At 42.1% G+C, this 16,200-nt stretch overlaps 1 protein-coding gene across 6 annotated transcripts in view; it reads right to left on the reverse strand.

Annotated features, from left to right (window-relative positions):
• Positions 1-9,231: 9,231 nt before the first annotated feature.
• Positions 9,232-16,200, reverse strand: part of LOC146183160 (uncharacterized) — a 150,895-nt gene continuing 143,926 nt past the window's right edge. For all 6 annotated transcript variants that reach the window (XM_084609058.1, XM_084609061.1, XM_084609059.1 and 3 more), the window contains one exon: positions 9,232-11,627. In XM_084609058.1, the coding sequence (XP_084465184.1) occupies positions 11,499-11,627 (129 nt within the window). In that variant the 3' untranslated portion in view covers positions 9,232-11,498. The remainder of the gene's footprint in view (positions 11,628-16,200) is intronic.

The following is a 16,200-nucleotide window of genomic DNA, read 5'->3' on the forward strand; positions in this document are numbered from 1 at the left end:
TCCCGACCAACTAATTTTCCCACCACAAGCAGAAGAGTTTCTGGCTGTGTTTTCGAAAGCTCCAGTCGGCGTTCTCTAGCTTGTAGCTGACCTTCGGCCAGTATTTTCCTTTTCCAGCCCATAAGGTCGCACAACATTCCATTTTTTCCCTCGGAAATGTTTAACTTCAGTTATTTCGTACAGACTGGTGTGCCACATTGTTTCCAGTCAATGCCTGTGGTTTTCCTTGACGTATATTTGTATATTTCAGATACCCATAATGTGCAGAGGCAACAAATGATGTCTTTAAGGAATTCTGTAGTTATGCTTAGACGTATGTGATATCTGCATGCTCTCCTAGAGCTGAGGTGTAACCCTAGATGGATCATATGGATGAATCCTAATCAGTAGCACAAAAAGCTCTAAGTTCTTAATGCAGGTCCTTTAGTAACCCTCAGGCTTGCACGTCTTAACAGGAATGAAGTGCCTACTATAGCAAAATTATGGGTGGCCAATGATGCCGCCTTCAGATTGTCGAAGGCAGTAATTTAATGGTTATGGATTGCTAGTATTCCGTTTCAGCTGGAATACTGGAAAGTTTCAATTGGAAGTATTGAAACTAACACAAAGTAATTCGTGAATATGCACCTGTTCATTTGCCGAATTTAATTTTCCTTGCTTTTTATGGAGCACCGATACCATGCCCACATTTTGTCTCTTCTTGATGCTGTGTGATGAATTCATCCCGTGCTATTTTCATTGACACAACTAATTACTGAACCACTAGAATATCATCCAGTGTCTGGAACACTCAATGCCATCTTGACCAGACCTGATTTTGTATCAGACATTGCTTATTTGCCAAGTAATGGTGATAATTTCCTACTTTTTATCTCATATTGCATGACACAGCCGAAACTTTCCAAAATGAAAAAGGAAATACTGCAATTATAAGAGCAGATTTCATAATCAATAATGACCTGTGAGTTTTCATGGAATCTTACATATTTTTAATGACTGGTCCATTCACTCAAGTTGGGATATCTGTGGCTGAGGCTGACAGTTTAATAAGCGAATATATCCCAGTTTGTGGCATCTGTAATTCACATGGGCCCCGGTACAATGCCCATATCAAAATAGTATCAAAAAGCAAATATGACTTGCACCAAACTGTCGTTAAATAACTCATGCTTGACAGCTTGCAAAACTGCCAGGAAAGCATATATAATGGCCCTTAGCTATAACGGCTTCCTGTCCAATATCTTATTGCACATGTTATAAGCAAGTACTAGAAAATTCTGCAATGTTGTTAATTCCAAAGCTAGCAATCCCATTGTTGTGTAGAGCGAGCCCTACTTGCTGGAAAAAAGCCACAAAATGCACACTGAGCTGGGCTGGGGGGCGGCCAGAAATGACAGCCTGCTTGTAAGAAGCCTTTGGTCATCTAAGTCGTTTAGGGAATTAAGGCCCGAATATACTGTTTAGGTGGCAGCATATTTATGAAAGCAAACTGTGCCATTTGAAAGACTTAAATGATAAATAAGGTTTCTGACATGCTACTTTATAGTGGTTAGAGTGACACCTCTAGTGACTGTTGACCCAGCTGGTGTTCATGCTAGTTACAGATGCGATTCTTTTAACACAAGCTTCTTAAACACTTGTGTCTGTAGCTGAGTAGTTTTGAATCTTATCGTTTAACAGTATCCTGTCTCAAGCGCACAGTTTAAGCAGTAAAAAATGGGGAAGGTCTCTCCACTTCACTAATCAGGGAACAAGATTTGTGCTAATGATCGCCCACTATCACTCGTACCTGTGGAAATCTGCTTGAGTGTGTCATATTCACAACTCTTATCAGCTTTCTGGAGAGCAGTTTGCTTTTCTTGTCTGTGCAACGTCATTTTCATGAACCATATTTAATGTGATTCTCAACTGATTTCACAAATAGCTTACATTCTTACTTAAAAAGTTAGCAGTTGCTGTTAGCATTTTCATAAGCTATTCAAAAGCATCATACGCACCTTATCAGGTTTACCATTATTTCACTCCTGCATAAATTATGTCGCCTAACTATTGACACTAATTTGTTTTCAGTGGATTGAATATTGAATGCCTTGTCATTAATCATCTACAATTGTCTCTGCCAGTGGTTACTTTATTGCCTGTTGTTAAAGTATGTTCTGGTATTCCAGAAGGTTCCATTCTCAGATCACTGTTCCTGATTTATATCAATGATTAGCCATCTTATGTTTCATGTAACATACATTTATTTGCTAATGATTTGTTTGTTGTAAGGTTAAAAATGTTAAAATCGTACAGTGCGACCTTATGTCTATAGTTAACTGGTGTAACCAGTAGCTAATGGAACTAAACTTAAATGCAAGGTCGTACGCGTCACCTATACTTCTAGTCCCGCTCTTGAAAGCATCAGTTCTTATAAATGCCTAGCATTCACATTACATCTGGTTTAACTAGGAGGGTTCACAGAGATGTTTTAATCAACAACACTAACAAAAGACTAATTTATCTGCGGCATAATGCTTCTCATGCATAGTCGTCTTTGAAATGAGTTTGTTGGTTTGGTTTTGTGATTTTTATTTGATTTGATTCATGTGGTTTAACTTCCCAAAGCAACTGAGGCTGTGAGGGATGCAGTACGTAGCGGAGGACTCTGGGAATTTCAACCACCTAGAGTTCTTTAACGTGCACTAGCATCGCACAGTACATGGGCGCCTAGAATGCAGGCGCCATCACAGGGTTCAAACCTGGGCCCCCCTGCAGAGCAGTTAACTTTTTAACTGAGCCACTGCAGGAGGGCATTTGGTTTTCTTTATAGGGTTTAATGTACAGTGACTCAAGCTATGAGGGGTTGGACTTTGATCTTTATCGTTTTGAAAATTTGGCATATTTTTTTCGATGCTTATTTCAGAATGTGACTCATTTTTTTTTTTTTTTTTCAGTGAATGTTATTTTTATTGAAGTAAACACTTTTTTTTTTTTGATGATTTACGGGGGCAATTTTGCATAGTGAAAAGTCACTTGGAGTCTGTTTTGACATATTTTCAGCATAAGCATTTTATTTGCTTGCAATTAATGTGCAGTGATTACTTGTGTAAGAAATTTCCATAATTAAAAAAGCACTGCAAATTAAGTGAGATTGAATGCAAGTGACATAATTACTTCTAAGAACTAGGTTGACATATTATTGTTACGTTGCCATGGTTGAGCAGTCTGTTGAGGAATCGCATGGTCTACGTGTTGATGGCAAAGATGCAACTGCCACTCAGTGCTCACAACTTTCTACAGCATTATGCTTTTCTTGAAGCTGACACAGATCTGTGTCAATGTTCTACTTGCTCTTGATATAACTACTTAACCAACTAACTGTACTAAGTTGGTGATGATAGCAAACAATGCTCAACTAGAACGCTGCTAGAAAGGGATTCTTCACAGTTATCAGGGGTTTACAAGTTAGCAGAGCAATACCTCAAATCCCACAACTGCGCTGTTTATCCAATAAGGCCATTGTTCCATGGCACCCTACATTGTATCGCAGTTTTCAAATTTTACTGCATCTGACTCATGCTTAACAGCCTATGCTTTGCATGCCAAGAATAATCATCTTTTTAGGCAAATTTCACAAACCGAGTTGTACATACTTCTTTAGGATCAGTTTTTATGGTTTTTAAACTGAAAAGTCCAACCCCTGGCTATGAGGCACGTGATTGTGGAGGGCTCCAGAAACTTGGGCCACCTGGGGTTCTTTAACACTCACGGACATAGCACAGTACACCGAAATTTTGTTTTGCTTGCGTCAAAACTTGACTGCCAGTGCTGAGATTGAACCCAAGTCTCCCATCTTGAAATCAATTCTTCCTAAAACATTTAATCCCAAACTTGAATATTCAGCAGCAGTCTGGGAACCTAACTATGAATATTTATTTGTGTAACTTTGTTTGCTTCATTCTAATTTTAACCAAGGAGCAGCTATAACAGCAATGAAAACTAACGAGGCTTTTATCATTAACTTCACGACAAAAGGTTTGTTGGCTAACCCTATTCAACAGGTTATCCAATAATTCTTCGATATACCCTATTAACTTGTCATGCTTTTGTTAAATGGACTCTTTCTTCCACTGACTTGTGCCTGTAAAGATTCAAAAGATCTTCCCAATGAAACTGCGTGTATTACTGATATATCTATATACAATCATTGCAGAATTTTGGCTTGCATTGTATAAGTATGCACAGTTTTTATATGCATTGATGGTTTTATTATTTCTTAGCTAATGTTGTAGGCATGTATAGGAGCAATCATTTATGTACTTGCGTAATGGCATTGTTTGCTTCAACTTTTTGTTCACTCTCCTCTGAAATGGCTGTCGCGAGGGCAAAAACAAAATAAAACGAATGTGCTTACAACTTTGCCTCTATCATTATCTGTACATTTTTGGAAAGCCTGCGCATGCACTCTTCTGTTACATAATGCAGTGGCGGCATACTTGCGCCAAACTGACTGACCGAAAAACTTGTTGGGGGATAAATAAGGGACGGGGATGTGCGCCGAACCTAGAGATCTGGCTCAGGATTGAAAAAATTGCGCCAAACTGCAAGTTGCTCTAAATTGGGCCGCGCCGTTCTCCGGCAATTCAGCGAGACGTAGCCTTGGTTCTCACCGCAGTTTCAAAATGATGGTGTCTGTTGAAGCCCACTTATAACGATCATGGCTGTTATAGGGACCTTGCTCTGGAGTTTTGAGTAGGGTGGCGCCGACTCGTGGCAGCCAAGGAGGCTTCACCGCTACTAGCTGCGTCGCACCTGTGGTGGAGGCCGCGGAAGGCTTAGCTGTTACGACGAAAGCCTTACCTGGCTCACGAAGGCACCCGCAGGATGTCCTCGGGAAGTGGCAACGGACAAGATACCAAAAATATGTCGTTTCGTATCAAAGTTGTGACGCAACGGTTCTTTGTCCAATGCTAAGATGCTAGTTTGCGACAGGAATTCGAACCGAAAACCTCCAATTGTTTGCCTGTCATTGTAAATGTAGATGGCCTGAGGAGCGAGCTAGACGCTTTTCCTTTCCTCAAAACCAACCAATTTTAATTCTGGCAAGTACACTGTGCCAATCTCGCAATGCTAAACTGCCAAGCGAAACCCTGGTTAATTTTTTTTTTTGCAGTTTTTTTGTTTTATATTCCTGAAGGTTGACATGCAGTACAGCATGACAGGATTGGAAAACAAATCAGTTTTCACTCTGAGACAGACAACAGTTTCCTATTTTATTTGTGAACAAATTTAATTATATTCAGCAATGCAAAATTTTTTTGTTAAATTACTATGTAGCCATTCGATAATGCAACCTTCAAATAATTTCACTAATGGTTTCTGGTTTCTGGGGTTTAACATTCCAAAGAGACTCGGGCTATGAGAGACGCCGTAGTGGAGAGGTCCGGAAAATAGACCACCTGGGGTTGTTTAACGTGCACTGATAAATGTGGTCCTGTTCTTTTGGGAAACAAATGCAGCACGACAAGTTTTTTTAAGAGCGTCAGCTCTTACTACTTGCATTCGCCAAGTTAAGTAATCATAGCTACAGCATTGCAAATGATTTCTTGGCTAACACGTGTGCACCCATACAATGCAGTCCACCACCTGGTCCACCATGTGCAACTTCCTACTGGACCTTGTGCGCTTACATAATGTGCCAATTGAGATGTGAACAAAAACAAGCTATATTAGGTGCCGCAGTAGTAGTACAGGCAGGGTTAACATTTACATGCAGAGAGCTTCATCATAGTGAAATACCAGTTGCTCTTGAGCCCATTATTCTTCACCCAAAAACGTGTCCTGCTGTTATTTTCATTTCATGCTTTATCCGCTGCAGGTTGTACATGCCATGCTTTGTAATAAGCATTACAGCTGGAACGCTTCCATGGTTGAACTCTTACATACAATTCAAGCCATGCAGTTTGCAAATGTGGATTTTGGATTGGAGAACATTTATTGTCAGCATGATATGTGAACACTTTATTTAGATGACCTTGAGTCCGTGGCTTTCGATGACCTTATGAGCCCACTCAGTAGCCCGAACTTGCGTCAACGGGTCTGAGCTGGCCAGCATAGCCTCCCATTGCTCTAGAGAAGGGACTGGAGCTCCATATGTGATCGTATAAGGCTATTTCGCCACATTCATTACAATTTGGGTTGTATTGTGTTGGGTACATGTGTGCCAATTTAGATGGGCTAAAGAAAGCTCACGTCTGGAGGTGACGCCAGATTACTTCCTGCCTTTTGTTGAGTTTCTTGTCTGGTGGAGGATATTCTAGCTTAAGGTGATTAGCATAGTCATGGAATACGATTGCATCTCTCAAGAAATTGGGGGAATCAACCTGGCTCACTGCTCGGTGACATAACATCGGGGAACAACCTCAAGAGTGTTCACCCACCTGTTCAAGCCAGGCAGCCAGGTAGGCTGAAACTTCATTTTCTGCCTGTCATGGCATTCTAGTTCAAACCAAAGACCTAAAAAAAATGCAAAATGATGCAGTGACATCAACTCTGAACGACTTTAAGGCCAGTGTAACGGGCAGTTGAAAATAAGACCGCACACCTCAGTGCCAATAGTGGAAGGAAAGGACAGGACTGGAGATATGTCTCCTGAAAGTTTTTCAAGGAAACGATAGGCCCTCAAGGTGCGCCACTTTGAGACCGATTTATTCACAATAGTTTGCTTGTAAAAGGGGTGCAGTTTAGGGACCGAAGATGTGCAAAAAAAGTAAAGGAAATAGGGGTAATGGGACCAGGAAGCACGTCTTGAAGAAGGTATGTCCAGCTAACAGGGAAAATGGGTCACCCATGACCCTGGTCTGGCCATATGTTAGGTTGTCGCTTCGGGTGACGGCCATATTGTTTTCCGTATTTCCATCTGAGGGGTGCTTTTTATCACCATGTAGCTTTGCTTTTTAGAGGTAAACCAAACTCGATTCCATTTTCTCAAAGGATTTAAGGACCTTCTCTTGAAAGTTTCTCAAAAATCAAAGTTATCCAAGGATTTTGTGGTCTTGTCTGAACCCTGCTCAGCCATTAGGACAAGTAGAGCCCACACATTTTCATGCACCTTATTCAATCCTTGGTTGTTTTTAAGAGGCTACTTTTCAATGGTGTAACCATATGTGCTAGTATCATGAGTTATCAGCAAAGCTATCGGGTAAAAATGAACTACACATACTAGTCATGTTGGGTAAACTGAAGGAAACTGCCACTGTCAAAGTGGTTCAGGTCCACTGGACCAAGAAGTCTGAAGTCTAGTTTTATTAGTTTGGTCTGGCACAGATTATTTGAGCAAACGATTAAAATACCAATAATGTTTTGCATAAGCAAAACAATACCAACACATGTGCTTCTTAGACTAATACAGTTCTTAAATCTGTAAATGCATAGACCAATACAAAAGACTTGCGATTCCTGCTAGCAGAACCATACGGCTGCCCCTTTTTGCATGTGGTCGTCTGGTGAAAAATTGATCATCACATCTATCACACAGCACATTTGCACAGTTTAATCTACCTGAGCCAAGAGGCATGCACAAAAGTGCATTTTTTTTCCATTTGTCAACAGAGGGTCTACTCTGCATATAGAACAAGTTTTATGTGGACTTTCTCTTTGCAAGCAGCACCACGCACCAAAGGCTGCACACTGCACAGGGACAGTGATGGATGGTAAGCCAAGCAAATAAGTTAGGAGGACTCCGGATTAACTCCGTTTGCATGGGTTCTCTTAGCTGCACTGAAGTCTTAGTACATGCATGCCTTTGCAACCTGCCTTCATCACAACAGCCATCATGGCCATAACAAATTGTAAAAATTGATCAGATCACACAATGCACCTAAAAGGAGTGAATATGCAGTATTCAATGTGAAGAAAAAAACAAGCAGGAGGCAATGTACACGCTGTAATGTACAGCCCTCTCCTTGTTTGCAAAATGGTATCAGGATGCGTGCTCAAGTAGGCAGAACCATAACGGTAAAAAACAGTGCAAAATGGATTAGCCACAAAAGAAGACACTACACGCCTTTTTTTGTGCCTCGTTTAGTCTGCACTGTTTTTACCATCATGAATTTGAACCAACTAGCCAAAACTTCTGCTCCAAGGCAGAAACACTCATTTTATTCTCATGGCATTACGACCCCTTTCCTCTCGCAATCAGAGCAGCCCAGTGTGTGTCACCCATGCCGTGCCATGCAAATGTTTGGCCTACCGCACTGGTAACAAGAGTGCTGCTGAAATAGCAGTAGTAGGATGACTCCAGAGCTGTTATTTTACCTCTACCTCTGTCACTGCGGCTCAAATGATGCCACGCCACATTTTCTCCATTTATCATCATCTTGAGCAACTACAGCTTGCTGCCAATTAATTCGCGACATGTCTACATGCATACTTTGCCATAGATTTTGCGAAAACCTAATCACTATGCACTCAATATGCCCGAAGAACAATGGCACAGGAAAATATCAAGATCTGCATAGGGACCAACACAAGTTGTCACATTCAGTTCTCAAGATTTAGCTCAGATCTAAGCAGCTATTTATGCCTTCAGTAATTATAGGTCTCCACAATACTGAATGAAGACAATGACTGATCCAATGAATATGATGCTAAAAAGAGAAATGGGCGGACACCTTTTCAATTTCCTTGGCTGACTGGATTTTGAGCCCGCTGTGAAATTTTTAGTATTTGAATTCAATACTGTTTCACCCTCGAATTCAAATTTAAGTTCCATTGTTTACACACACAAGATGCTTCCAAAAGCAGCACAAAACAGAAAAATACTAGGCGACGTCAGGTGCCTGTGATGTCTCGTTTGTCCATGTGCATTTTATGCTACTTTTACAATCAACTTATAGACAGCCTGAATACAGAATTGCAGGGGAGTGTGGGACTAAAACAAGGGATTACAAATAAGCCGTAACTTGGAATTTTGACAATGAAAATAAGTAACTGCAAGCAACAGCTTGCACAAATTCCTAAGGCACCCGCAGGCAATAAGGGCATGACTTCTGCACATGTATACAGCTATTTAAAAAAAGATCATCACGGAGCCGATAAACATGTACTTCCCTGTAATTCATGTGCTTTTCTAGCGGCCTCGTATGTAGACTACTACAAAAGAACGAGTTGCAGGCATGCAGGAGCAAAATGCAGCCGGTCATGTGAGCCGTAAGGTATTCCGGAACCTTTTCCCTCCAGACACAAGCGTTTCTCACCAAACCTTTTATTCCTTCCGTGCTTTTTGTTTCTCTCATTCGTACATACCCCAGAGGACAGCTGGCACTACCACAGAAGCAACACCAGCCGGCCTTTCTTCAACCAGCAAAACCTGTTAGAAATGTGCACTTGCAGAGTGGACATGCCCACGCAATGAGCCAAAGGCAAGGGCAACACGGCGGAAGTAAAAAAAGCAAAAAAAAAAAAAAAAAAAACATCCGAGCACCAACAAACATTGCAGTAAAAATTGGAACATTCCTAGGGACCACGCACACGCGGCAGCTTCTTACAAAAGACCAAAATGTACACGGCATGAAACCATAGCAACTCATGGCCGCAAATGTGGATACGGTGACCAGTTTTCTACTGACCTTTCCCCTTTCCATACAACTTTAACCTTTCTCGTAACCTCCGGTTCCAATTGCATTTTGTTTCGAGCCATAACTTGCACCTTCAGAAGCCATGGACAGCTACTGACGTTTCCACTGGGAGGAACAGCGGGAGGAGAAGAATCATTGCAAAATCAGGTCACAGATTGAGTGCACAAACTGCACCCCTTGCTTGGCCTGATCAGCAATTATATTTTGCACAATGTGAGTCACTTAATTACTCTCCATCATGTCAGTGCATGCCTCAAAAAGAAGAAAATCAACTAAGCAAAGTGACAGACAAAAAGTGAGTGCCGAAGCTATAAAGACAAGACTCAACATCACTGACTTTTCTGACAGCATGCAAATACTTAAAAAAACAAAAAAAACTATTAGCTTATTCTCAATTTTCTGCATGGACTACCTAGGAGAGACATGATGAATGTATCTTGTTCATAATTATTTAAAGACTTTAGAGCATGCATCACCTTAAAACTACATCAAAATATATTTTATTTGTGTAAAGGATCAAGGAAACCACGGGGTCTCCGACGGAAAGAAACAAAAACAATATTTCTTCTCATCTGATGTGCCTAGGGGGCAGCAAACAGAACAGCACAATAGTAACAGCGATCTCTTCAAGCTCAAAGCAGCACTTACAGCATGGAAATACTACTGAAAGCTAGGCTTGCCAAATGGCAGCCTCTATGTACATTGTAACTTGAAGCAAACAAACAAAACACTCCTCATAGAGCATCACAAATGGTCACCATGGACCAGTGGCGTATGCTCTGAACAGTATTTACTACAGCTCACCCCCTCTAGTGAGGTACAGTGAGTAACGGAATGGTAGCAGCATCTTCACGAAAGTCAAAATAAACACCATTGCACACATAGGGAGGAGGATATACAAAAAAACCCCACACCAAAACAGAGCAGCTGATAGAGAGATCCAGAGACCAGTTGTAAGACCACTGTTAAGGCAGAGTTGGCTACAAGCCAACTAGTGTGGTCAGCACACCTGCAGCCCTGCACTGCCATACACTCGGCTGGTAAAGGGCAGAGACAAACAGCGAATGAGCCACTTTCACCAGTGCACTGGTCGTGTCACTTCAACAACAGATTTCATCTCCCAAGATGCCACAGTGGCAGCTCTCAACTAGCCTCGAAACAGCTCAAAATCTAGAATGCCAACACGAAATTCACATGTACTAATCGAGTCCCACCTTGCATTTCCCTACAAAAAGTTAGCCCCCACAAGACTCGCTGTACCATTCACACTGAACCAGCTTGCAGGATCATGCAAGGCTCCACAGGGAAGCACGCCGTATGCTAAGAATCATGCAGGCTACATCTGCTTACATTCTCTCGGTGGCAGCTTATCCTGCTCACACATACACTACGGTTTTTGGATTTTAAGGGCATTTTATTATATTTCAAGCAGCACCAGCACATGACTGAAGGTGAGAACCAAATTAAGGAATCATGATGCCTCTTTTGAAAGTGGCCTCCACCTGCATGTACCAGCAATAAAAGAACCAGCCCCCCCTCCAAAATATGCACCTTGGCATGTGAGCCTTATGCATCACAGACATTCTGCCAAGTTCCAAACATTATCATCGCTGTCTGGACAAACTCGGAAGCAATCATTTATCAGCCGAAAGTCTCACAATGTTGCCCTTCCATGGGAGAGCAACTGAGCTACAGGGGGAAAAGACAACTGAGGCAAAAAGGAAACAAGTCTTGAATTGCACAAATTAAAAACACTTTGACAAGAACAAAATCGTTGAGGAAAGCTTCAACAGGGAAAAAAAACAAAAAAAAAAAAATATACCATGAAACCATGCAAGACTGCTGCCGAGGTGAGCATGTGGCGTGTGTGTGTGTGTGCTATGTTGGGTAGGCTCTCCTCCTGGCCAGGTTGCCACCGGCTATCTTGTGGCTGCCGTCGACTGGCCGTGTTGAGAAGTCGGCAGGATCAAACATCATGGGTGTCGACACAACCTTGCCTGCTGATGGCTGCAAAAAGACCAAGAAAACCTCAAGAGATTAGTCTGTTGCATGTCTTCCCCTTCCACACAGGGAAAAGTAGTTAATTTCATTTTTAGTCATTAGGTGATCAGCACTTGTTCACACAACAGCCAATACATGAAAGACGTGCATCCATTACACTTCCTTGCTCCACAGAGGACCAACAGTGCAAAAGCAAATAAAAATAAGAAGTCAGCTACACAGCACAGCTTAACTTTTCTGTGCTTTGCAGCTGAGAACCATTCAAGCACACTGGAAATATTTCTAAGGCACTTCAGTGGGCACTCCTCATCAGGGGACATTGTCCGCAGGCCTAGTAAACATTATTCATACAGCTAGCTATCACCAACTGAACAGCCACATAAGTTGAGTTTATGGAACCTCATTTTGGAGTTGTATGCACAGAATATTACATGGAATAGCAAGATGAGAACACACGTACCTCAGGAAATGAACCCAAGCCTGAGTATGCTTTACTGTAGCAGTTTATATCAACCAAAACGTGACACACAACAACACGAGGCAACACATCCATCTAGTACTAAGCAGTACAAACCTCAATAATGTACACATTGTAATGCTGTAAACTGCCAAACAAACTTATGCAGGCTTCACAACCGCCAAAGAAGTTGTGCATTTCATGACGTATGCTCCTACACGTATGCTCCTTCACAAATCGCCCCACAGGTACTGCAAGTTACTACATAATGCCAGGTAGCCATAAACGGTGGCCCAAGGCCTTGTTGCACCCCAGAACGCAACAAAGCTGTGGTGTTGTCCCATCTGTGAACTTCTATTAAGCTACGCCTCACTAGAAAGTGCCAGGGAAGAAAGAGCAGGCTACAGTTAGACCTCTGGCGAGAGCCCAGCATAAATAATTCCCAGATAGACAGTTTTTAGGCAGCGAAACGTGTTTTCAAGCGTAACTGAATTCAATCGACCCACTCCACTTTGAAAATTGAGGGCCCCTGTATGACACTCTCTCTCCTTCCTTGTTTTCCACTGCTCTCCTTGCACAATCGGTATTGGTACTGACACCAAGCTCACGCCTCTCTTACTTTCCTGCAGTCAAATCAGGGTGTAGGGAAGCAGCGGAGCTACCTCTCAAATAGCGCGAGATATGCGATGGTTTACAAGCACAAAGAGGTATGAATGCCAGCAGAAGAGAAGCGCCAAGTGCCTCACTCAACCAATCAAAGCCATGAAAGGTACTGCATGAAACAGCATGCTTGTGGAACAGACAAATAACACAAGTTTTGTCTGCAATGTCCTCAACACCCACCTCCTGCAATACATAGGGAGGCCTACTGAGCCATGCTGCACGCTTGGCCCTTAGGTCTCGCATTGCACGCCCTACGACGAGTCCATCAATTCTATCACATTTCTTCATCCACAAAAAGAGTATGCAGAGACATGCCCCCCATTTTCACCAGGTCACCTGGTGCTCTGAATGCTGCAAAGGTTCCCCAACCTAAAGTTGTTCATAAGTTCAGCACATGTTTGTGAAGCAAACCAGACAATATAAGCTACAATTATCTCTTTGAAGTTAAGATGTAGCAATGGAACTTATTTTTTTCAGAAACCAGCACTGCTCATATTGGCATGGGCACACTTAAGAGAAGCACAAACGGTTAAGCACTATCCACCAACTAAGGTTTTATTTCAATCCAGTGGAAGAAGAAATTAATAACATGTGACACTGTCTTCAGGGTAAAAAGAAAGGCAGTGAGAAAACCATGGAACCACACTGTGCTGACAGCATGAAAATCAGGAACAGAACTAAGATTTCAGGAAGCTAGGCCGCCAATCAGCAACACACCACACCACACCTGATATGCATGTGTAGGTGACACTATCCTAACTTTTTTCATCTCTTGACAGCATATCTTTTTTTTCTTGCCTATATAGGCTGATTATTTGTGTTAAAATCCACGAGTCAAGCCTTGGCAAGACACCATGACCCAGAGCTCATTTAATTTTGGGTGCATATTATGGTTGCCTCCGGCCAAAACTAATTACTCAGCACTGGCATTGTAAGAACCCCTGCAGATTTCATGTGTACTACAGTGAAATCTCGTTACTATGAACACCACATTAACGAACTTTTCAAATTAACGAATTTTTTAAGAATCCCCGGCAGATTTGCCATGTTTTCAATGTAAAAATATTTCAGAATTACGAATTTCAAAATAGCGTATATTTCAGAATAACAAACATATTTTATTTCTTGTTCTATAATTTTGGAACATCAGTATTACGAATTTGGCTAAAATTAACAGCACCGCAGCTTGCAACTCTCGCGTGAAACGAAACAAAAACCGCCGTTTCTGTGTGTATGGTCTGTGGGCTGTAGCTTGGGCTGTCGCTATCATCATCAGGACATCTAGGACCAGCTCCTAGCGCCACCATGAAGCTATGGTTTATTACGCAGTAGCCAGCAGGCCTAGCTGCCTGCATTTTTCTTCTTCCTGTGTTGTGTGCCGTACGCGACTCGGTCGTTCGTGCGTTCGCGCGTGCGGGACGGTATTTTTTTTTTTTTTTTTTTGCCGCTGATTATCTTATTGCGAAGTTTGTGCGAGATTGGTGATGATATTAGCCAGCGAAATGCCAAGAAGATATGAACGCAGCTGCTTTCACTGCAAGAAATCGACGCAGGGAAAAAGCGATTCGGCCTCTACAGACAGCTAGCATTGCCCCATCGACTGCCGCGATCATTATGAAAGACCGAGACAAGATTTTCAAAGCTCAGGGAGCATTGAAGATGGGGTCATAAAAAACCTCCGTTTTTTTATTTATTTTTTTTTTGCACATGGACAAAGTCCGTACTTTCATCGCTCGGTGCAATCACGCACGCGATGAGGTGTTCCGGAAAGCGGAAGGTGTATGTGCTGTAGTGGTGTAATGTAGTGCGCGGTCGTGTTTGCTGCACGCGGCAGAAGAAAATAATGGATTTCTTCAAATAAATCAGCTTTGGAGTTAGTGCAACCTTTTCACTTGAGGTTTTGCTTGTCTACACACGTGCCTACTGCCAAGGTACGTCATTTTCATACCTAGGTTTGACCACTGGCTTATAATCGCAGATTTTTCATTACAACGATATTTCAAAATAACGAATGATTTTTCGCGGTCCCGCGGGATTCGTTGTATCGAGATTTGACTGTATTCCTTTTGTACTTGGCCGGAGACAAAACTAAACGAGCTTGGTGTCATGAGGTCTTGCTTGTATCAAGGATTCAAGGCCAGATAATCAGATTGTAAACACAAAGAAAAATGAAGCAAAAAAGCCTGCTGCAGTTCTGCCTTACGTAAATGGCATCTCGCACAAGCTGAAAAAAATTGGTGAAAGGTTTGATGTTGGCTGTCCTTTCTGCAATTCTCAAGCTTAAAAGTAGGCCTGCATGGATATTTCGACATTTCAAAGAGTGAATGAAGTGCTTCAAACATTTTTGAAGTATTTTGAAGAGTGAGATTTCAGAAAAAATAAGCTGTTTTTATGCTCTGACGATTTTGCACGATTGTGCCATTCCGATATCGACAGGCGTTGCGCACCCACAGACTCAGCCTTTGCCAGCTACATTGTTCAGCATGTCACCAACAAGCGCACACAATATGGCATAAAGCCCAGATGCAAAAAGACCAGTGATGTGCTTGCCACACAGAAGGCCCAAATAATGATGACGGAAAAGATAATGTGAAACAATCAACACGCCCAAAACAAGCGGTTCATGGGTGTTGGCTTTCACATACTAGTTGCCAAAGTTGTGGCATCGCTGCGAACAAATTTTAAAGTTAGCAGTGCTATTTACCAGTCGGGCAGTGGCGAAGATACGTGTATCTTCGATACTATATTTAAATACATTTTGTGTATCGGTATTAGGTATTGTGTGCGGAAAACAAAAGTATCGAAGTATCGGTATCAAAAATTCATTTTTAAAGTATTGTATATTTTTGAAGATACTCGATACGAAAGAAAACTTCAAATAATGAAGCCGCTGTGAGACTGAGTTAATGGCGCTTGCTCAGGTGCTGAGACAGCTCGGCTCGTAGTACCGCCTGAGTTCCCTACAAATGCCTCAGCCCCTCAGCGTCAAATACATTTCCAGATTCCCTTTCTTTAAAACTGAAGGAGGCAATGGTAAGCAGGTGCTCACGAGGTGCTTTACTTTTGAGCACCGAGTGTGTACCACGAAGCTGCTAAGCCTTTGACAGACACACAGAGAGATATGAAGAAAGCGGAAATGCAAGGCAAATATGCAGTAAGGATCCCGCACACTGCTGTACCCCTAGCCGCTCTTCCCACTCTTTGCCATCCACCTCTGTGGTGTTTGATTCTCGTCAAGCAGCGCCCTCAGTGTGTTGTTGGATGCACTACCTTATGCACATCCCAAAACCCCTGGGCTCCGCATGCCGCTTCGCTTGGTGGCAAGAACACGAGCTTCTAAGGCCCCAGTCCACCACGATGCAGTTGGCTAACAACGTTCTTGTCCATCCTTTCTAACTGCACAGGAACAGGTTTCCACTAGACTTTTTTTTTTTCTGGAAAAAATATCACATCCAAAAT

Source organism: Amblyomma maculatum, chromosome 7 (genome assembly GCF_055883805.1).
Source record: "Amblyomma maculatum isolate TAMU_Amacu chromosome 7, ASM5588380v1, whole genome shotgun sequence".
Classification (NCBI taxonomy): domain Eukaryota; kingdom Metazoa; phylum Arthropoda; class Arachnida; order Ixodida; family Ixodidae; genus Amblyomma; species Amblyomma maculatum.